The sequence below is a fragment of the Mycteria americana genome, chromosome 4, assembly GCF_035582795.1.
Source record: "Mycteria americana isolate JAX WOST 10 ecotype Jacksonville Zoo and Gardens chromosome 4, USCA_MyAme_1.0, whole genome shotgun sequence".
NCBI lineage: Eukaryota > Metazoa > Chordata > Aves > Ciconiiformes > Ciconiidae > Mycteria > Mycteria americana.
Window position 1 is genome coordinate 3,307,075 of NC_134368.1, and position 22,194 is coordinate 3,329,268.

Genomic DNA, 22,194 nt, shown 5'->3' on the forward strand with positions numbered 1-22,194 from the left:
CCCAGCTGTTGTCGGCGGTAGAAGCCCTTTCGGGCCTCGCTCCGTTAAAAACGAAGAGAAGGTGGGGCTGAATCCTGCGCGGCCGGGAAAGCGAAGAGCGCGGGCAGCGGCGCGGCGGTGCCGCGGCCCCCCCCCTGCGGCGGGGAGCGCGGTGGTGCCTGCGGCGCGGGGCGGGGCGAGGCGGGGCGGGGCGGGGCGGGGCGCAGCGCAGCGGCCGCAGTGGTGCCCGCTCCCTCCTCCCGTCGCGGCATCGCCGTCGCCATGGCGCTGTGCGGCCGCTCCGCGCTCCTCCTGCCGGCCCCGCGCCCCTCGCCGCGCCGCCCCCGGGCCGCCGAGGCCTTCGTCAGGTAACGGGGCGCGGGGGGGAGCCGCCGGGGGAGGGCGTTGAGGGTGCGGGGCGGGAGAGCGAGGAGCTGACAGGGAGGGGCCGGGCCGGGCTGTGGGCTGCGCTGAGGGGGGCTGGTGGGGTGGGGCCGGGCCGGGTGTCACTGAGGGGCCAGGGGCATGAAGGAGGTGGGGAGCATTGAAGGGGCTGCATGGAGCGGGGCTGAGGCATTAGGGGTGCTGGGGGTACCGAGGGGGGGATGCAGAGGTTTTGGGGGAGCTGATGGGGAGGGGTTGGGGGCGTTGAGGGGTTTGGTGGGGGAGGAGATGAGTTGTTCAGAGAGCTGTGGGCAGTGAGGGTGGTGATGGGGAAGAAAATGGGATGTTAAAGGCGTTGGGGTGGGCTGGTGGAGAGGGTGGGGGGGTTAAGGGCTTTGGAGGTGCTGAGGTGGGCTAGAATAGAGGGGTTGGGGGTGTTAAGGAGAGGTTTTGTGGAGTGCAGGGGGCATTAATGAGTTTTTGGGGGGGTATTGCGGGGGGGTTTGGAGCCATTAAGGAGGCTGGGGGGGTTATGGGAGGCTGGAGCATTAGGAGCAGCATTTGAGGGTCTGGGGCTATGGGCAGAAGGGATGAGGCATCATGGGGGGTGGCTGGTTTTGCAGGTGGCTACTGGGAGAGAAGTGTTGATGGCCTTGACAGGATGGCAGGCAGGGGCCTGACTTGACCTTGTGGGCGTAGGGATTGGCGAATCTGGAATCCCACTGGAGAAGGGGGTGTGGGAGGCTGTGATGGACTGGGGGACAAAAAGAGAGGTTTGGGGACCTTGGAGAGGGGCTGGTCTGGAGAGGGTGGGCTTGGGGTGGTGTCACTGCAGGGAGCTAAGCCTGGGTCTGGTTTGGGAGGGGATGTGTGTGGGGCTACCTTGGAAGTAGGGAAAAAGGGCTTGGGAAAGGTAGGAAAGCCAAATTAGGGTAGGGGTAGCAGAGATTGGGGAGGGGTTGAGGGATTATGGAGAGAAAGGAGATGATTGTATATTTGTGTGGGCCCCTGCTGGGTGGCTTGTGGAGAGCTGCCTGAGGGGATGAGGGCAATAACATTCTCTGAGCTTCAGAAATATGGAGGATAGAGCTTGACAAGAGATGGGTGTGGGGACACGTTAGATGATTGCGTTGGCTCTATGGGAGCTCGAATGTCAGCTCAGGTATCGTTAAGTTGCTAGAGCTCTATTTCCTTTTGAAGACTTAAGGTGCACCCATGTGTGTATATTAGTCTACAGTGTATTATCTGAAGTGTCTGAATATCACAAAGAACAACCCAGGAACTGAAGTGCTTGATGCTTTCGATAGTTACAGCACAATACATGGAAGTATTCACCAGTGTGAAGTCGGATAATAGAGTAACTGGGACATTGCATATAAATTGCAGAATTGCATATAAATTGCAAACAAGCAGTTGGCCGAGCTACCTGGGTATTAAAGTGGTTATATATGTGCCATAGCTTTTACATCTTTTAAAAAAAAAAAAGTTTTGATTTTTTGTTCAAGGAGGGAAGAAAAGCATTTTTACTTTTCAGACAATATGCCTGTTGAAATGAGAAATTCTGCACTGTGAGAGAGAAATGGAGGTTGTTCTGTTTGCTTGAAATACACGAACATGGCTGTTCTGGGATGGTTATGTTCACTCTCTGCCTGCAGTTAGAAATTGAATTGATCACAGAGGGAAGGAAAAGTGACCTTTTCAAATATTTTTTTCACTGAATAAATTAATCTTATTTGTTTAGAAAGAGCTTAGTATTTGTTCATAGCTGGAAAGTATCTGAAAATTCATGATCAGTAACAAAATACGAGGATGGTAAAAAAAAAAAAAGCTGAAAGAGAAAATGGTTTCCACTCAAGCCCCTCTCTTTATGAGTGATTTTTGTAATCTGAGATCCTGTTTTAGAGTTGTCATGAGAACATTCAGACTCTCTGTGAACATCTGCAAGCTCTTGAGCTCCACTGGGAGATCCAGACACCATCTATAATTTGGCGTGTTTGTAGGAGGCATGTCATCCGTTAATTTTTTTTTTCCCTCTTCAACATTTGTTCTTGTACAGTTTTTTTCAGGCCAGATGGAGGCAGGGAGGCCAGTGTTTGCAATAAATTTCTCAAGCAGTCAGCAGATACCAGGCAGTTAATAAAAATAACTTAAAACAAAACAATCCGTTACCCTCCTCCCCCCGCCCCCAAGTCCCAAACAGGAATGGAAAAATTCTTAAGACTATATAAAGAATAGAGAAAGGGCCAGAGATAATTCTTGGAGTTCTTCCACATACTTCAGAGTTTCGGTCTGCTGTATGGTGTGTTGGGAGCTGGCGTTTACCACAGCGACCCTAGAGCTCGTAACAAAAAGGAAGTAAAGAATGGTTTGTAAATAAGGAGAAAACAATCCCTTAACTAAGAGATGAGTACTGCCCAAAAAAGGGTATGCCTTTTTAGAAGATGATGTCATGTTTCATGTGGCTGTGTTTAGTGGGGAACGAGTGTTTTCCTTAAGAATAGGTGCGTTTCTGAACAAAATTTCTATTAAATGCTTTGGTTAAATATCACCATCCAAAATCAATGTAAACCTCTTCTATTTGGTAGCGCTTTGGACACACCCAGTTTTGCATTATCTTTGTGTAAAATAGAGTAGGCAAATCCTCCTTATTAAGTACCCGTGTTTGTAACATAATACAGATTAGCTCTCGCTGTGTGTCTACATGGGGAAATGCAAAATGAGTGCTTGGGTTCATTTTTATGTTGTCTCTGCCTATATGCATCATCCTCTAAACCATTCTGTTTTTAATCACGTAGCGGTTAAGTATGTGGCGTTTTTGCTGTGGCTTCAGAGGAGCAGTCAGTGGGGTGTTTGGGAGCGCGGTGGTGCAGGGACGAGAGAGTTGTGGTTTCCCATCCAGTTTTAGCAGGGGACATATCTATGTTGAAAGATTAACAGTTTGTAGCCATGTGTTCCTTATGTAATTATGCCGAGGTTCAGGATTTTGTAACAGCACAGTTTCATGGAAATTTTTTTAAGGAATGCACTGTATTTTAGCTATGCAAAGAGAGAGCTAATTTAACTTGCTGAAGTACTGGAGGAAAAAAAATGAGAAACAAACCCCATTCCTTGAATATGGATGGTTTTCTACTGTGTTAGGGAAGTAAGATATGGGTCAAGTGCCAGGCTGCAGCCAAAGTTAAGAGGGATGTGGGACTATATGGTTGATAGGAATAGGAAGGCAGAAGAAGTGCTTAGGAAGAAAAAGTTGCCGAAGAAAGGAGCAGAGCTATTGCGTTAACTCAGCTGCCTGCGGAGCTTCAGCCGAAGTTACCCCTTTGCGATCGTTTGGCTTGAACTGATGGCAAAGCATCTGGCTTCGTGCTTTGTGGCCACGTGGCTGCAGTGGTCGTGGCCCAGTACTGGGCTCTGAAAGTAAATTTAGTCTTAAGGCACTGTAGCTTAACTTCTGATTTCTGCTGAAGCGCTAGATGCTTGCCTTGTCTTTCTGATCAGAGATTGACTGATGGCAGAATAACGACACTGCAGCTGCTAGTCTTTCCTACGTCTTCAAATATTGCCATTTTCTCAGGTGATAATGTTTTTTGGACAAACAGTTGGCATCCTCAATAACATGCTGCAGTTTAAGAAAGTGAAAATATAGAGCTGATGTTCGTAAATCAGCCTGTTAAAACAGAGAATGCGTCAAGGCTGCAGGTCTAACTGGCACGTACGTGTGCGTAGGTGATGGGCAACCTGTCATTTGATTGCACCCATGGAAGAACTTCACTTCGTTTCCAGCCCATTAGCTGATGTTGAGGTCCTGTCTGCGAGTTACTCGCAGTAAACAAGTATGCCCAAGGGCTGTACTATCCAGCGTGGTTATAGAAAATACCGGTATGAATAGTGATGTGAGTTCTTAATAAATAGTGCTACTGTTCAGATGTGCTGAAGTGCCAAAGATCCTGAACAAGCTTGTAGTTTGCAAATGGCATGAGGTAGTCCCAAACGTTTAGTAAGGAGAGATTCATGCTTGTTCCTGTGTGCTTTGAGGCATCTGAATTACAGAATCGAATATTACTGACCATTTAAAGTGAAGAAGCAGGGAATTTGGTCCTGTAAAATACACACAGAGTTGAAATTTCTTCCTTTATGTCCAGTTTTAATATTCTCTTACTGTCACTAAACACGCTAAGTGTTTTTGAAGTTGCTAGATCTCCTATTTACAGTCAAGTTCCCTATGTTCATTGTAGAGAAATTTTGAAAATAGCTGGAAAATAGTCATGTATTTTAAGGTGGGTGAATGTCATTGTCTTTTTGTGAGTGCCAAGTAGTAAAACAGAGCTATTTTGGGGAGCTAAGGGGAAAAAAAAACAACTGAGAAAGCATGTTATGGTTCAAACTAGATAGTAAATTTCAAATAAACTGCTTTTGAAATTAATGAAATTCTGAGAGTGTCTAACTCAGTCTGACTTCTGGTTTCTGTTTTTACAAATATGTTAAGATGGTGATAATGTCAGACTGGGAAATCCAGGGAAATCCCATACTCTAATGTAAGCAGACAATAACAATGTTTCTGGTAGAAATTGTGAGGTCAACAAAAGGCCCATGAAAAATAAACTTGATTTTTTGGGGGAGTAGAGTGGAAACAGATGGTAGTAGCAGCAAGTTAACAAGAAGTGAGATTTGGAAAAAAATAAACTTTTTCTCTTCCTACTTTTTTTTTTTTTTTTAAATCAAGTACTTAATGTTAAAACCAGTGTCTGTCTTAGGTAGACAGCATAAATCTATTCAAGCCATTCCCTGAAGATGAACCTTGTTAATGTGAGGATTTGCACAAGCTTGCCAGGGGTGTCTCAGATTTTTCCCCTTGTTCGCTGCTATCTATCCAAGCTTTATCGCCTGTGGGTTTTTTAAGACCGCCTAGCCTTTGTGGGGGAGGAGCGTAACATCTGCCAATATGAAGCAAAACATACTCAACACAGTGAAATCACATCCTTTGTCAGCTGAATTGCGTGTTAACCACAGCTGCGGCCATCCCAGACATATGGTAAGCCAGCCTGTAGGAATCAATTGGGAATCAATCAGGGATCAATGCTAATATCGTTGCTGCATTAGTACCACTGGATTACAACGTCAAGAAAAGGAAGCTTGCGCGCAGAATAAATTCAGCTAGCAACAAGAGATGCAGAAAAAAGTAACACGTTGTGGAAACATAAATAAAATTAAAACACTGTGTGGCATTATTTAAAAAATGTGTTTGTTCTTTCTGATTGAGAAAGGCACAGTTGTTAATATTCTCTTTATTTGCCAGCATACGTGGCTTGCAGCGCTGTGTCTGTTACTAAGTTGTGACAGGCTAGACTGTTGTAAAGCAAGGTACTTTGCATAATTAGTATGAAGACATGTGAACAGATGAGCACTAATTCTTAGAAGTTAATGACTGTCAATTATCTTCCCCTTTTTTTTTGGATCTACTCCAAGATTAGCAGAATATCAAGTACCTCAACGTATAGTTTCTTAATTGGCCCAAGCATACTTTATTGCCAGATGCCACTCCAAAATGTGGCTTTGCCTTCTGACCCGCCTTCATCAGCAGTCAGATCAGCTTGCTGATGTTTGAAGGTGTTATTTTTTTTAATTCCTGGGCTAGAGTTTGTTTGGATCCGTAAGCTGATCTGACTTGACACGTGGCTTCAAGATTGTCAGTGGAGGTACAAAGGCAGTGAGAAGAGCGAGACCATTCCTTGCAGCACCATGGGCTCTTATACTGGCTTAAGACGATGTAGAAATTGCATCTTCTTTTCAAAAGTGTGTGCTGGAAAAATTCTCACTTCACCTACTTCAACTTCTTATCCACTTCTAAAGCAGCCTGGTTGTCTGTGGTTGTCTCGTTGGATATGGCTGGATAGCGAGCTTGCAGCTCATGTCTTCTCCAAGTCTCACTGAAGTCCAGGAATTTGGGGTTTCTTTAGAAGGGCTTCATGTAATTGTGTTTTTGAACACACCTAATGCTCATTTTTCAGCGACAAGCTACTGTAAAATTTAGTTGTGGATATGTATGTGGGTGGATCCAGAGCCACATCTTCCAGGAAAGCATCCTGAATCCCAGAAGGTTATGCTGTTGTGTGGAGGTCGTTCTTCATTCTTTCTGTTTGAAATTGTGTTACTGTGGTAAAATGAAAAGGAGTAAAAAGTCAATACCCATGCTAGGGTGCTTGCTTTGGAGGCGGGAAAAGTCATGGATTTTTATTCCCAGGACAGTTTCTTTGTTTTTGTCAGATGACTGTTTAATGTGAAATGCAAGAAAATGCCTTTTTTTTTTTTTCCTGACTTTATACACAGTTCAGCCTGTATTGTTTAAAAGCATGTAGTAAGAATTCTAATTATTTTCTTCAGTATTTCTGAATAATGTCTTTCTTCAGACACAGAAGTCTTCTGTTTTTAATGTCAGCCTTTGAATGTAATGATTTATACACACTTGAAATGACGTTGGAAATATTTCTGAGAAGAAGCTTTTTCAAAGATGTCTTTCACAGAAACCACTTCTTTAAATCAGGCAAGGAAAAATATTCTGCTGAAGGCTGGTTTAATATTAAGATTGAAATAAACATCTTTACGGTTATACCTCTCATTACGAAATAATGAACGTATAATTTGCTCTATGCCTTTTTCCTTTTATGTCAGGACTGTCTCTTGAAGGAAATGTAGCACTGACATTCAACTTTGCTTGGCAGAAATTTCCTAGCAGCTTAATCTGAGAACTTTATATATTTTTAAGGGGTGCACCCAAGTTATAATTTCTGGGAAGGATACTGAAAGTAATTCTGGGAGAGTAAAATTCCTAACCTTAAATCAAAACTTAAGGAGGGAAAGAAATACCCAACTCAGAACAACCAGGCAAGTACTTTCCTCTCCCAATTCCTCTTCCCTTTTTCCCCCCACCACAGTTTACTTGAACAGACCAGAAAATACTTCCACAGAGCTCAAGAAGACAAAAACGTCTTATGTTTTGCTTTGCTCTGCTCTGGTCTTGTTGCACAGACTCATAACACTACTTTTTCTTTTAAATGATAAACATATTTGATCAGGTCTCACTTGCATTGAAGCCATTAGTGTGAAATTAAAATCTAAAGATTTTAGGAATAATTTACCTTGTATCATATAAGAATGTTTTTTAATAAATGGGAGTATCTTTCCCCACAAGTTTCTTACAAGGAGTTTCCGTACTTGTTCTTTGTCAAATTGAGTTCTAACTGTTCCTTTCTTTCAAAAGTGATCAGTACAGGGGGGGAAAAATGACAGCAAAAGTAAGGTGTGTATTCATGCTGTGTTCATAATGCATAAGAGGTTTTAAAAATATTTTACAATCCAGAAAAACCTGTCTTTGGCTGGAGAATTACTTAAATTTGCCTTGAGAGCAGAAGTTGAACAGGAGTAGTAGAGGGATTTTTGCATCTTGTTTCTGAGAGGAGTCGAATGAAAATCTGCCTCTTGTGCCTTCAGTTTGGAAGCATTTGTAATATTTTTTCTGCTGACAGTTTCTTTTCTCACTCAGCAGAAGCAGGAAGATGCATCCTCTGATATGGTAAATATTTTAACCAAAATCAGTCTGGAAGCTGCTTGTCGTGTCACTGCAGAAGTCCTTGGGCATGCTTTCTCACAGTCCTTTCAGTCTGTCCTTCAGGTAGTCCCGGGGAGCATGGGTTTCTCTCAAATAGTCCTTTGCAGATAGGTTGAGAAGCATTTGTGTTTTCATGCGGGCTTTGTCTGTATATAAAGTGGCTTCCATTTTCTGGTGTTTTACAGAGGCTCTAGCAATTCTACTTCCCTGCAGCTGGTCCTTAAATAATTGTAGGCTTGTTTGCATACTAACAAATGAAATAAGTCAAATTTGTTTGTACCCACAGTGAAGAGCCTAGCAATTTTTTCTACTCTTGATCTTGTGACATGGGAAGTATAAAAATACAAGCACTGTATAGCTTGCCGTAGGGGATCATCTCTCACCTAACTAGTCTGGGCTCCTGTTTAATGATGGGATGAAAATCTTCCAGAATAAGATACAAAACCCTAAGCTTGGATAGCTGTGAGATTCAGTTTTAGGTTAGGTTTTAAAGAACTAATAATTAGAAGTTGCTAAAATGTGCAGCATAAAGTTCAGTGTTTCTTTCACGGACTTCATAGCATCGCCTACATGGGCAACAACATCCGATGGTACCTGATTAGGTGTCTTTTTGCTGTCATCAGTGGCTTTGATTTCTGTTTCTGTATCTTAAACTGGATCAAAACATAGATTCATACATACAGTGGACTGTGACACAGTACAGCATATAATATGAATTGGGAAGTTTCAGGCAAAAAGAATAATTGAGGGATTCAGACCTCAAATAGGCAACCTAAAAATGGGAAAAAACAAAACTGGAGTGGTTTGCACTGATTTTGTGCTTCGTAGGAGAGTACCTTCAAATGTTGTCTTGTCCTTTACTGTGGAAGTTCAAATTGCACTGAGATTAGCTATAATGTAAACCTTTCGTCTTCATGCTGTCTTTCAGAGAAAGTAGAGCGTGATAATTGTAGTATTACTGGAAAGATCTATTTGCTTTTTACTTGGGTTAAGTAACTATGAAAATAGGAATACTTGACCTTACTTTCTCGTTTGTCTGAGCTGATCGTAAATTTAGGTCTGTTTGTGTAGGAGACATTTGTTTCCTAGAGCTGAACAGCTCATAGTTCTATAAACAAGACTATAAACAAGAAAACACATTCAGTAGTATCAGCAGTGAAATTTCTTGCCTTCAATCTGTATTAAAACAAGCTCACAAAATGTTGCCTAGAATCACAAATTACGTTGTGCTCTGTTTGGCTATTGTAGCTGATTTTTTTTGCCTGGCTTAAAGATGCATATTGGACAACTAAATTAAACTTTATATAATAAACAATTCATTTTGATTATGAAAGTATTGGCAAGACTTGTTATTGTTTCATTTCTTTTTAATGTAGATTATCAAAGATTATACATTAGGCTTATAGTTTTCCCTAAATGTTCATTTAGAAAAAGTTTGTGGTTTTAATACAGAAGTCATGAGAGAGGTAACATGCATCTTATGAAAATTATCTAGATCTTTGGGTATAGAGGGGAAAAAGTTATTGCTTTTATGATTGCATTAAGTATTATTCAGAGTTGTTTTGAGCTGTGGTTTACTTTCTGACTGGAAACCCACTAGTATAAGTTCCCACTAGTTAATAAGAAACCCACTAGTTAATTTATCTTGCAGAAAAAAAAATCTTTCTTAAAAAGTGACACTCTTCTGGAGTTCAGCTTTTGTTATGTTAAATGAGAGTTTTGGCTTTATATTTTTGCATTATGGACTAAATAACATTCTAGAGACTAATGCCAGATGCAAGTAAGAACTGTAGCACCTGAGGCTTAAATAATAAGAGAAAATCCCCTGGTCAGGAGCTGTCTGTCTGTCTCTGGAGTGCTCACTAAATTTGCTTTCTCTTTTCTGTCTGAAAGTTCCCTTGGTTCTGCATTTTGGCTTATGTATGTGCTTATAATAATGACAGGGTGACCCATTTGAGTCTTTGTGATACTGGTAAGCAAAAGCATTGCTGGGACACCACAGATAGCATGACACTGATTATTAACCGAGGACACGGATGAGACCCTGCGGGTTTGCGAGTGGAGGCAGAGTTCTCTGTGCCTTTCCCCCTTCTCCCCTACACGAATATCAGGCTTTTCACTTAGATCTTGTAAGAGGTCTGGGATGTGCCCGCATTATGTAGTTACACAGGGTGGAAGTGGTCTGATGGTGCTGGAGTTTCAGCACTGAAACTCATCTTTTACAAACACCTCTTGGGGTATAGGAGCCACTGCAGTCCCTTCCCTTGTCAACTTTCTACTTGGGCATCACCTGCCCCATGTTGCTTTCTTCTCTGCTTCTCTGGTAGAGAAGGGAGTGTTGCTGGCATGGTGAGAGGAAACTTGAACAGAAATTTTTGCTAGAGGTTAGAGATTAACAGGGCACGTGGTTAAAAGGGATAGTTATGGGTGTTAGTCTTCTCTCAGGGTTATGTACTTCATCTTTTGTGGACAAAAATAAATAATCTGGGGATGGTTTGATATAAGGTCTAAATGTATTTCAAACAAAAGGTGCCCAAGTTGAAGTGTGTCCACTTAGTTTATACAATAAAGAAAAAAGCTAGGTCAGCTCTTTAGCCTACCAAATTTGAGCATTTCAAAACACTGACCTTAAGGATGAATTCTCTTTCTTTTGCAGCTGCAGCCGCCTTCGAAACATTCAGAGTATCCTGACACAGAGCAGCAAATCTCAACCTGATGGAATCCTTTGCATTTTAGGTTAGTTTTACTCCCTCCCCCCCTTTTGTTCTGACTGTACTGATAAAGATACCATGAGTTTCAGAAAGATGAAGATCAGCTCTTCCGTCCTCCCCCAGGTTCCAGCCCTGTTTCTCAGCAAGAGGACAGCTGATTGTTACAGTCTTTTGTCCCTAAATAATTATTAGGCCTATTTGTGATTTCAGGCAAACTCGCTACAATAGTAATATCATCAACATTCTTCCAAGCCTTATGAAAATTAAGTGTCTGGAGGGAAGAGAGAATCTTTGTTAATGTCCAAATTGAAGGAAGGATGGGGAGAATTGAATCCATATCTATTTGGAGTAAACATTAGCTGTGTAGGCAGTGTTTGCTTTCTAGCTGGTGCTTGGCATAAAAGCTCAAGGCTGAAGGCACATGCATTGAAGCTGGTTTCCCTGAGGAGGCAGGGAAGTGGAAGGGATTAGAAGGTGCTGAGGTTATGGGGCTGGAGAAGAGCAGGGGAGCACCAAAGTTACGGATCATGATATGCAGAGCTACTGAGGGTGGTGGTTGAGAACAGACTTGGTGGGGAGTGGGGGAATAATCAGAAAACTGACAGAATTAATAAAACCTGAATTTAGGGGGAGGGAGGTCTAGCCTCAGGAGAAGTAATTCAAAATGCATTTAAAGAGTCGCATGAGAAAGCGGGAAGCAGTTACAAGTTAAATGGTGTAATACAAACAGCATGTGGTTTCAGTGCTTTGTTTCTTCTGGGATTGGGAGAAAAGGGTGATATGAAATAAAGCTACATGTGCAAGTATGCTGTAGGAAAGTAACAGGTTTTTTGTACTGCTTTAATATTATTTCTGTATGTAACATTGACTCTTGTTTCTTATCAACATCAAGATATTAAAGGAAAAATTCAGGAATGATGATTGAAATTCCTTAGAGAATAGGATTAAGGGGGTGATTGTTTAAATAATGTATTACAGTTAAAGATGGAGAAATCTAATGTAGCCCTAAAGAAGCTATGTATAGTAACGGGCTTGTGTTAAGAAATGATACAACAGCCTGTTTTTTTGTTTGGTTGGTTTTTTAAATTGTTTTTTAAATGCTGTAGCAAGAAAACTTGAAGAAGCTCATTTACTGAACCACAAAAAAGTTGTAAATGTGTATAACCTAGTTCTCTTTTGGTTGATGCTAACTGTATAACGTGACTTTTCCTGTCCCACATTCTCTAGGGAAAGAGTTTAGGAAGTCTTTGGCTAAGTAGTAACTTTACAGCTAGAAGGTCACTGTGTCAACCTTCCAATGAAACTTCATCATACAGGATAAAGTACTTCTTTTTTGCCTTTGATGCTAGTCTAATTTCATAAAATATGACAAGTTGTGCCATCTCTTAATTCTCGCCATTGACACTGTAGTATTGCTTGACTATTGTTAATTCTGAAGCTGCAGTAAGTCCCAAGCAAAGTGTAGTCACTCAAGACATTGTACGGCTTTAGGGAAAACTTTACAGGCAAAAGGAATTGCTTTGTGTAATCCTTAGTGTAATGTGGAGTATTTAAGTCCATGCGTAAGACCATACCTCTTAATAAATAAGCATTTCTGTTATGGAAATATAGGAAGTGTATTTTGTTATTAGACTTGTGCTTTGCACTAATCTCTTTCAGCACCCACAATGGGACTGTTGTTCTCTAATCTGACCTGTCTCATGTGGCCTGCAGAATTTCTCACATAGCTTCTGATTAAGCAGGCATGTCACTCTGTTATAAATGCATTAAATCTGTCTTCAAATACAAGCTTCACATGACAATATGTAGTCTCACATCTTCAGTCCTGTTGACCTGTATGGAAAGCAGATACTCATAACTATGTTTTTTTTACAGTCAGTGCATGTTATATTTCACTTGGCTGTCGTTAATGACCTAGAGTTAATGCATTTCCTTCACCTCAACTTTAATTTTACATACTGGCCTGTGAGATAAAAACAATATAAACTTTCATAGCTTTGCTTCAAGTAGATTAATATTTATGCTGAAATTAAAAACAGCTTTGTGAGATTCCAAAGAGAGATGAACTGACCAATTATTGATGAAATTACTTAAATAGTTACAGCTGATTTTTTAAAAGGATCCTGACATCTTATTTTAAAGTGATTGAATGGTAGCATTCCTGCATTCTTTGCTGAGGAGAAAAGACATCACAACTGACAGGAAAAAGGAATTTGGAGGTTGGCATGTCAGACGTCTTTAAAAAGCTGTGATGTCTCGGTTGGAGTGTGTTGCTGTTAAAGCTGCTAAGAGAACAGTATATCAAACTACTTAAATTATACTCTAAGCTATTTTTTTTAACAGTGGTGTTTCTTGCATCTTACCTTTCAACAGAGATTTTCAGCTCATGGTTAAGTTGATCTGATTTCTGAGGATGTGTATTTAGTTTCAGTAGGCTGTATCTATAAATCTGATTGTAGTTGTAGCTGTTCCAATTGTCGATTGAACTTTTGCAGTTCAGCATAGCTACGCTAAGTTTTTACAGACCTTGATATTTAGTTTTTATGCCCCCTGAAGAGGTTAGGAATACTTCAGAGGCTGTGCCAGGAAATCTTTAAGTTTATTTTACGTTTGTTTTTATATCCATCCTACACAGAGCTCTTGCTCTTAGGATGTGGGAGAAACCTCACCGGTGTTTAGTACGTTGGACTGATCGTTCATCTCACTCCCTTTCCCAATGGAGACTATTTTAATGATTCATGTGCTACTTCTCTTAGATGGCAGTTCCACAACTGCATGTTGGTTTTCAGCAGCTGTCTAAAGGTGATCTGTCCATTCTCTCCAGCCTCACCTTCCTGCTACCTCCCTGGTGTCCCTAGAGCTCACATGGCTGTTCAGTGTGTTATGGAACAACTCTTCTGTGTTTTGATACTCAAGGGTGTGTCAGAAGTGCATGGCTGGGACAAAGCAAGAGGGACTTTTTTTACCTGTAGGCTATGTTTATGTCGGTTTAGCAACTGTGAAATTGCAGATATGAGAGATGGCTGAGCTGAATACTTTTTGCAGCACAAAAGGGGAGTCTCAGCCTGCCCCTAGACTGCTCCTCTTCCCTTTCCTCTCTTTCTTCCCTGGATGCATTTTACATCAGTGCTGGTGGTTGGTTGGTATCTTGCACCCGGTTCATCCTATGGAGCAGACAGACTTTTTTTTTTCCCCCATCATATTTGGTCAGACTAGTTTTCTGCCAATTAAGCAAAGTGAATCAACTTGTTGAGAGGTCAGATAAGCTCTGACTGCAAGAGAAGGAGCAGGAATGGCTCCTCGGGCAGCAGTGAGCTGTTAGACTGAGTCATTGTCTAACTACACCCTTGTGATGAGTTGGGAACAGGCTGGGAGTTACTAAACTCCCAGCTCAGCTGGAGACAGGCGTGGGGGTTTCCTAATTAATCGCTTTCCCCATTGTTCTGTTGAGGACTCCTGATATGCTTTCTGGAGGTATCTTATCTTTGTCATTGTTTCATTTCCTGTTTATTTTCCGCTAGCTATATCTGTTCATTTAACTCCATATGTTTCTGTAGAATAGTATTAAAGGCTTTGTATGAAAGCTCCTGTCTGTACTGGATACTAAAAACAAAACCCCCCAAACCATTATTCTGCAGAGTTAATTCTTTTATGGTAAGCTAATTTCTTCCCTGCTAGCCTGTCAGTGCTCTGCAAGCAATAAATTCACCCATGTCCTCTATAAGAGTTAAGTTTATCAGCTGCCCCCCTTGTTAACATCTTTTTGTCTTCTCTTCCCGTCTTTCTGTCATTAACTGCAAAAGCAGGGTTTTGGTGTTTAGTTTTGAAGATGATCTCTGCTTCAAGTCTAAAGAGCTGGTGCACCCAGATAAAACCTCAAACTCATCAAGTGATGGCAACATCTTCACTTTTTTTATGAGTACAGCTTCTCATTTTTCTTCTGTTCTTCCAGACTTTATAATCCTCTGTTCCTTTTTCTGCTTTGCTATGTGTTATTCTGTTAGCCTATCCCTGAGCACACCCCCTTGGCTGTTTAGGCTGTGGAAACCCTAGCAATGAGCCTGATAGGAAAAAGTGCAAATGCCACGTCTGCTTTCGTCCACGCTGTTTGGCCTGTAGTTGAGGGTGCCTTGTTAGATTAACGTTTGATATGATAGGTGATGTTTGCTTATGAAACATAAGTAATGCTGCTTGCAGAACAACTGATCTAACAGCTTGCTGCCACAGAAAGGGACTATCCTAACTCCTACTTTGTGACAGATTATTGCTCATCTGATTGCCTTCAGAAGTCACCTCAGTTAGGCCAAGTAATCAGTAAAACAGATTATTGTCAGGAGATTGTGCGTGCTAGCTTTCGAAGGCTATAGCTGATTTCAAGGAGACTACGTTTAAATGGAGTTCCCTATGTTATCCCACACGTGTGAGGTCATTTACCCCATGTGTGAGGCGCCAATATACACACAGGGCAGAGGTATTTTATTTCATGTCTGCGCCGAGATGGGTGCGAGGTGGTAGCTCCACAAAGCTAGCAGAAAGTTCGGTCATGCAGGTACAGTATTTATACAGTCTAGTTATACATATGCATAAGTAATTTATAGAATCATAGAATGCTTTGGATTGGAAGGGACCTTTAAAGGTCATCTAGTCCAGCCCCCCTGTCATGGGCAGGGCCATCTTTAACTAGATCAGGTTGCTCAGAGCCCCATCCAGCCTGACTTGGAATGTTTGCAGGGATGGGGCCTCCACTACCTCTCTGGGCAACCTGTTGCAGTGCTTCACTACCCTCATTGTAAAAAATTGCTTTCTTAAATCCAGTCTAAATCTGCCCTCCCTTAGTTTAAAACCATGGCTCCTTGTCCTGTCACAACAGGCCTTGCTAAAAAGTCTGTCCCCGTCTTTCCTATAGGCCCCTGTTAAGTACTGGAAGGCTGCTATAAGGTCTCCCCGCAGCCTTCTCTTCTCCAGGCTGAAGAAGGCCAACTCTCTCAGCCTGTCCTCGTCGGAGAGGTGCTCCAACCCTCGGATCATTTTCGTGGTCCTCCTCTGGACCCGCTCCAACAGCTCCATGTCCTTCTTGTGCTGAGGACCCCAGAGCTGCACGCAGTACTGCAGGTGGGGTCTCACCAGAGCAGAGTAGAGGGGCAGAATCCCCTCCCTCGACCTGCTGGCCACGCTGCTTTGGATGCAGCCCAGGATACGGTTGGCCTTCTGGGCTGCAAGCACACATTGTTGGCTCATGTCTGGCTTTTGTCCATCAGTACCCCCAAGTCCTTTTCCTTAGGGCTGCTCTCGATCACATCATCCCCCAGCCTGTACTGAAACTGAGGATTGCCCCGACCCAGGTGCAGGACCTTGCACTTGACCTTGTTGAACCTCATGAGGTTCACACAGGCCCACTTCTCCAGCTTATCCAGGTCCCTCTGGATGACATCCCGTCCTTCTGGCATGTCAACTGCACCACTCAGCTTGGTGTCATCTGCAGACTTGCTGAGGGTGCACTCGGTCTCGCTGTCAATGTCATTGATGAAAATCTTGAACAGCACTGGTCCCAGTACGGACCCCTGAGGGACACCACTCGTCACTGATCTCCATCGGGACATTGAGCTGTTGACCACTACCCTCTGGATGCAACCATCCAACCAATTCCTTATCCACTGAACAGTCCACCCATCAAATCCTTATCTTTCCAATTTAGAGAGAAGGATGTTGTGGGGGACCGTGTCAAAGGCTTTATGAAGTCCAGATAAATGACATCCATTGCTTTTCCCTTGTCCACTGATGTGGTAACTCCCTCGTAGAAAGCTACTAGGTTGGTCAGGCAGGACTTGCCCTTGGTGAAGCCATGTTGGCTGTCTCGAATCACCTCCCTGTCATCCATGTGCTCTAGCATAGCTTCTAGGAGGATCTGTTCCATGATCTTTGCAGGCACAGAGGTGAGGCTGACAGGTCAGTAGTTCCCAGGGTCCTCCTTTCTACCCTTTGTAAAGATGGGCACAATGTTTCCCTTCTTCCAGTCATTAGGGACTTCACCTGACTGCCATGACTTTCAAATATCATGGAGAGTGGCTTGGCAACTACGTCAGCCAATTCCCTCAGGACTCTGGGATGCATCTCATCAGGTCTCATAGACACTTATATGTTCAGGTTCCTCAGGTGGTCACGAACCTGATCTTCCCTTACAGTGGGAGGGGCTTTACCCCCCTGGTCCCCAACATGTTAGCCATTGACGCGGGAGGGGTGAGGAGAGCGGTTGCCAGAGAAGACTGAAGCAAAAATTAATTTTTTAATTATTGTGTAAAATAATTACACAAAGGAGTTTTCTATTGGTCTACGTTTCTCTTATTTCAACTTAAAGCTACAGTGCTACTTTGATATTCTGCACATGCTCAAAGGTGAGAGGTTTCTGCTTGGGCCGGGGTCTCCAGCTCAAGGAGTGTGACTTTTAGTATTATAATGAGATAGTTCATGTAAGGGTGCTTCTTATCACACTTCTACTAGTAGGTTCAGATTGTTCCCAAAAAGTCTTAATTAGCTTACATATTTCTCCAGGATGTGCTTTACTCCCAAGGACAGTAATTCTTGTTTAGATGTTCCATGTTCCAGTCTGAATCCCCCTTATCAACTTTACATAAGTCCTGGCCTTCTTTCAGCTCCTGATTGACTACACCTAGAACAATGGATCGCTTGCTTCCTGGAAGAATGGAGTCTCCACACTTGATTGTAACTAAAATCCCACCTAAAGATGAGGGCTTTGGCACCAATATTAGTGTGTTGGGTCCCATTGAATTCTAGATTATGTTGGTACGCCTGCTTTCATGGGGCTGGAAATGTAAATAAAATAAAAAGAGACAGTGTGTTATTACTCCCCTCCCTCTCTCCCCCAGTTCCCAGATCCATGGCAGTCTGGTTATGCAGAAAATTATTGGCACAGCAAAGACAGAACATTGCAGCAGGGGGGGAAAATGAGTGACTGGATCTGAGCATTCTTTAGCTGAGTCTTATCGATGCCATGACCTGAGTTACAGATTGACTGCTAAGGCTCTTGATACTCCCTTTGTCTAGGGATGCCTCCTGACGCACAGAAATGTGACTTGTTTTAAAAAGACCATGCTCCAAGGACATACGAAGGGGAGATCAGTTAGCTAGATAGCAGAGGAATGAGGATTCATTCCTCTAGAAGCTAGATAGCACAGGAATGAGGATTCAAAGATTGTGGCTGTAAAGATTTTTGAGGGCTGAAAAAGCTGGGGCAGGTATGATGCAGCTTGCCCCTTTCCCAACACCGTTCAAAGAATGCAATGCTGTAGTGTGTTATTGGTGCTGATAATCATGAAGCTGTGAGCGGGAAGCAGTATTACAGAGGTCCATAGCTTCAGCACAATTTGAAGTGATTGTTTCTCTTCTATGAATTTAAACCAATTATCTGATACCTTGGAATATACGTGAACTATCCAAAGGCCAATTACTACACAAACAAGGGAGTTTATTAAGATGTGGGATTCAGTAGCTGGATGCAGACATGGCATCTGGTTAGCACTTTAAAGCTGAAGCATAACATAAAAAAAGGAACATAATTAGGAGAACCTAGGGTTTGTTCCAATTTCTGGTTAAGTTCAGGTGACTCTTGAGTAGTTTGGTTTCTGATGCAAGTCCTGAAACCCAGACATCCAGTCTGTGTTATTACATTATCAGTGTACTGATCTCTCCTTTGGACAGTGGTAACAAATCGTGATTTGTTGGCAACCATCCACTGTATCCTAATATAACTTGGTAGGAAAACTTGACGTTAGTGTTCGTGAGAAATTTTGTAGCAGTCAAGACTGGTGACCTCTGTCAAGTGTGGATGTCAAGGATGCTGCTTCATGCATAGCTTTACTTGTGGAGAAAACTTGATTTATTACAGTAGAATTAGGTTTTATGACTGTGACTGTCTTCCAGAGAGATGAAAATACTTCCTAAATCTCTGTCCTCTTTCCTTTCTTCTTGTATTTATCTTCTATCTCTTAATGCTCCAGGTCTTCAATTGTTTTAATTTTATTTTCCCAAGGACCAGAAAAGGCTTTCCTTGGAAGCTGTTCATATACCATATGTTTTGTCAGTGTATCTTTTCATGATTTGTTAGAAGTCCGCACTGGCTTTCTGGTGACTCAGGGATTGCACTAGAATACTGATAAGATAATGTTTAATCATGTATTCTAAAGCAGGAGATTTAGGTCACAGGATTAGTTTGTTAGGAAGCTTCAATCAAGAACATATTAATTAGAATGCATACTGCATACAGACAGATGTTTAAGTTTGAACTACTAGGTAAAATTGAACTTTTGTTGATGCAGAGCACTGCAGAGAACTAGACTTATTTAATGTTTTTTAAGCAATGCCTGTGGATTTGGGTCAAGAGTGGAATGTCACCATGTGGCAATGAACTCGAAAAACCTCCTTTTTCCCTACCCTGTTTTCCCAGTATGTTCAACAGGCATAAGTGCCCACCGACTGTGTGAGGGAGTTGAATTAATACTCCTGTTTTAAAGTTTTATTATTAGGGAAGAAAACAAACTTTTCAGGTGTACAATGTTAGGACACATAACACTTCACGTTTGGTTTTGCTTTTGCAGGAATAGATAGTCGATACAATGAAGGTTGCAGGGAACTGGCAAACTATCTGCTTTTTGGCTTATATAACCAGAATAACAATGACTTTGAAAGAACTGGGTTTCCTGAAGAAGTTCTCGACGGTGAGTAACATACTCAGCATTTTTACCTATTCTTCAGTCTTTCTGGAGGGAGGGTGAGCAGAAAAAGGGGCATACCAAAAAAAAAAAAACCATCAGTAAATCTCTAATTGAGTCTAAACACCTGAAAAACTGTTCTTAAAAATGGTGCTGAAGAACTCTTGTTTTTAAACCCGTCCCTCCTCCATACATTCCCCCAGGTGTTCTAAACCTAGACAAATACAGCCCATTATAAGAAGTCCTAGCTCAGTCATGGTATGTATGTACATGTGTTATCACTTGTTGTGTGATCACACCTCCCGAGTTCTAAAATACTTGAGGTCTTTTTCACTTTAACATGTTAACTCACTTTTGTAATGTTTGACAAGTGGCCAATCACCATGATCATAGATTATTATTCCCTTATTTGCATAAAAGTCTGAATGTCTACCCCATAGGCTGTAGTCCTAGTTTTTAGTTGGAGCAACCTTCTGATGTAATATCAGGCAAGAGCAACTATAGTTTAGGGTTTTGTAAGTGCTCTGTAAGGACTCGTCACTGACACTCTTGGCTTTTCAAAGGACAGGCTGATGCAAGTTCTGTGCAAGACTTCAGAATAAACCCACAATTGTTCTGAACAGTAAGAAGTACTGTTGTACTTGGAACTGCGTATGGCTGCCAACTGTTTCTTTTTTTAAAGAAGTGGGGAATGATTGTGTGTTCAAATAGTTAAACAGTTTTCTTTTAATGACGTGCGTTATAGGAAAAGGATTTTCTGTTCAGTTTCTGTGGGGGTTTTTTTGTGCTCATATAATTCTTCTGTGTATGGAGTTTTGATGCTGGAATAATATTTGTTCTGCTTGTTGCAGATATAATCATATTAATAAAACCTGACAGTGTCCATCTGTACTGTAACCCTGTGAATTATAATCATCTTTTGCCATACGTGGCATACTGGAGGAACTTGCATTTTCACTGTCTAACTGAAAATGAGGTAAGTGGGGAATGAATGCAGATGAGAATTGCTAATGAACTTGCTAATGAACTGATATTCAAAGTGTTGGTTTTTTTTTAACATTCCTTCCAGAAGTCCTTTTTCTTTTTCATACTCAGCAGGGGAATGATCTGCGTATATGTATGGGTATTAATCATTTTGCTAATGTGCGCAAGAAGAATATGTTTTTAATACTTTGTATTCGTTGGAGCATGAAGACAAATTGCTCCCCTTTCCCACTAATTACTATTGTTTTGACATGAGTCAATGATCTTTTAATGAGGGAAAACATGTGGCTTGTGAGAAATGCAGAATCTGAATCAAGGACTACAGTCAACACTGAGATTTCCAATGAGAGCCTTATTTGCTACCAAAGCAGTGTTTTAATGCATTGTTTGCCAATAGTTTTAGAATATTAGAAAAGATGGGCTTAGGAAGCCATTTAAAATCAAGAAGCTTTATAATGTATTTTCATTTTAACTTTCAACTCTTCCTTTCAAGAGCTATTAACCTCACTTTCACCGGACCGTGTGAGTGATGTGAGTTTCACCTTTCATTTAAAAGTCAAGGTATTCTTAGAAAAGCTATATTTATCATAGTGAAGTACTGTTAGAGGACTAAAAATGAAAATACTGTTTGTCTAGGTGTAGAATAAGAACCTTTTTGTTCCAGTTGAGTCTGGAAATGCTTCTTCCTAAATGCCATCATGGGAAGCTTCCCCCCCCAGTTCAGTTCTGTGTAGTTCCTTTTCTAAATTAGAATTATACTGAAATCTGAAGGGAGTGGGTTAGGAGCCTGCTATGTCAATGGGTGAAGCTGGTGGAAGAATGAATGGGGAGGTCAGGGAGAGAAACCTTTTGTTCCCTTGAATTTCCAGCTTGAAAGCGATGGGGCTTATGATAGATTGATTGTGTTTTTATGTGGCTGTTTGATAGTTTAGATCACAGAATTATGAAATAATTCAGATTAGGGACCTCTGGAGATCATCTTCCTCCTGCTTAAGGCAGGGTTAGTGATGAGATCAGATCAGGTTACTCAGGTTTTTTTTCAGTTGGATGTTGAAAGCGTCCAAGGATGATGACTGCAGAACTTCTCTTGGCTATCTGCTCCATTACCTGACTGTCCTGATAGTGAAAAAGAATTTCCTTTTATCCAATCGGAACCTCTCTTGTTTTAAATCGTGACCTTTGTCATGCATCCTGCAACTGCAGACCACTGCGAAGAGCCTGGCTTCAGTAATACTTTTGTGGGTGTTGGAAGGCAGCTATGAGGTCCAGCCTCTTCTGAACAAGCCTGGGCCTCCTTGTAGGACAAGTGCTCCAGCCCACTGATCATCGTGGTGGCCCTCCACTGAACTTGCTCCAGTTTGTCAACATCTTTCTTGTATGTGGGTCCCAAAACTGGATGCGGTGTTCTAGATACAGTCCCATGAGTGCTGCATAGAGGGGGATAATTACTTCTTGTTAAGACATAAAGAGCTGAGCTACAGGTTAAAGCATGCCGTAGCAAAATCTGAAGCCTGACTTCATAAGGTTTTTCTGCTCCCAAAATCCTTGCTGGAAGGGCAAATCTTGAAGCATACCTGAGGGTGGTAAAATACATGCATCTTGGAGTCAAGACTGAAGTAGTTCTTAACACCCTATTGCTAGCACAACTGCAATCTCAGCGATTGAATTTTAAGCTGCATCTCCTTATGGGCATTTATATGATTTATCGTGGTAAGTAGTAACTTTAATCACACGGTACTGGCTTGAAATAATGGTGTAACTAGAAAGGTAAGCCATATGCCTTGCTATTTGTGGAAATGAATGGAAA

General features: G+C 41.8%; 1 protein-coding gene across 4 annotated transcripts in view; it reads left to right on the forward strand.

The window, feature by feature from the left end:
- Positions 1–215: 215 nt before the first annotated feature.
- Positions 216–22,194, forward strand: part of DNAAF9 (dynein axonemal assembly factor 9) — a 79,866-nt gene continuing 57,887 nt past the window's right edge. The window contains exons 1-5 of one of the 4 annotated variants that reach the window (XM_075499469.1): positions 222–347; positions 7,904–7,930; positions 10,623–10,702; positions 19,290–19,409; positions 20,255–20,379. In XM_075499469.1, the coding sequence (XP_075355584.1) occupies positions 262–347; positions 7,904–7,930; positions 10,623–10,702; positions 19,290–19,409; positions 20,255–20,379 (438 nt within the window). In that variant the 5' untranslated portion in view covers positions 222–261. Of the gene's footprint in view, positions 348–7,903; positions 7,931–10,622; positions 10,703–19,289; positions 19,410–19,943; positions 20,138–20,254; positions 20,380–22,194 lie in introns of those variants that run through there. The other 3 variants (XM_075499470.1, XM_075499472.1, XM_075499471.1) reach the window with 3 other exon arrangements.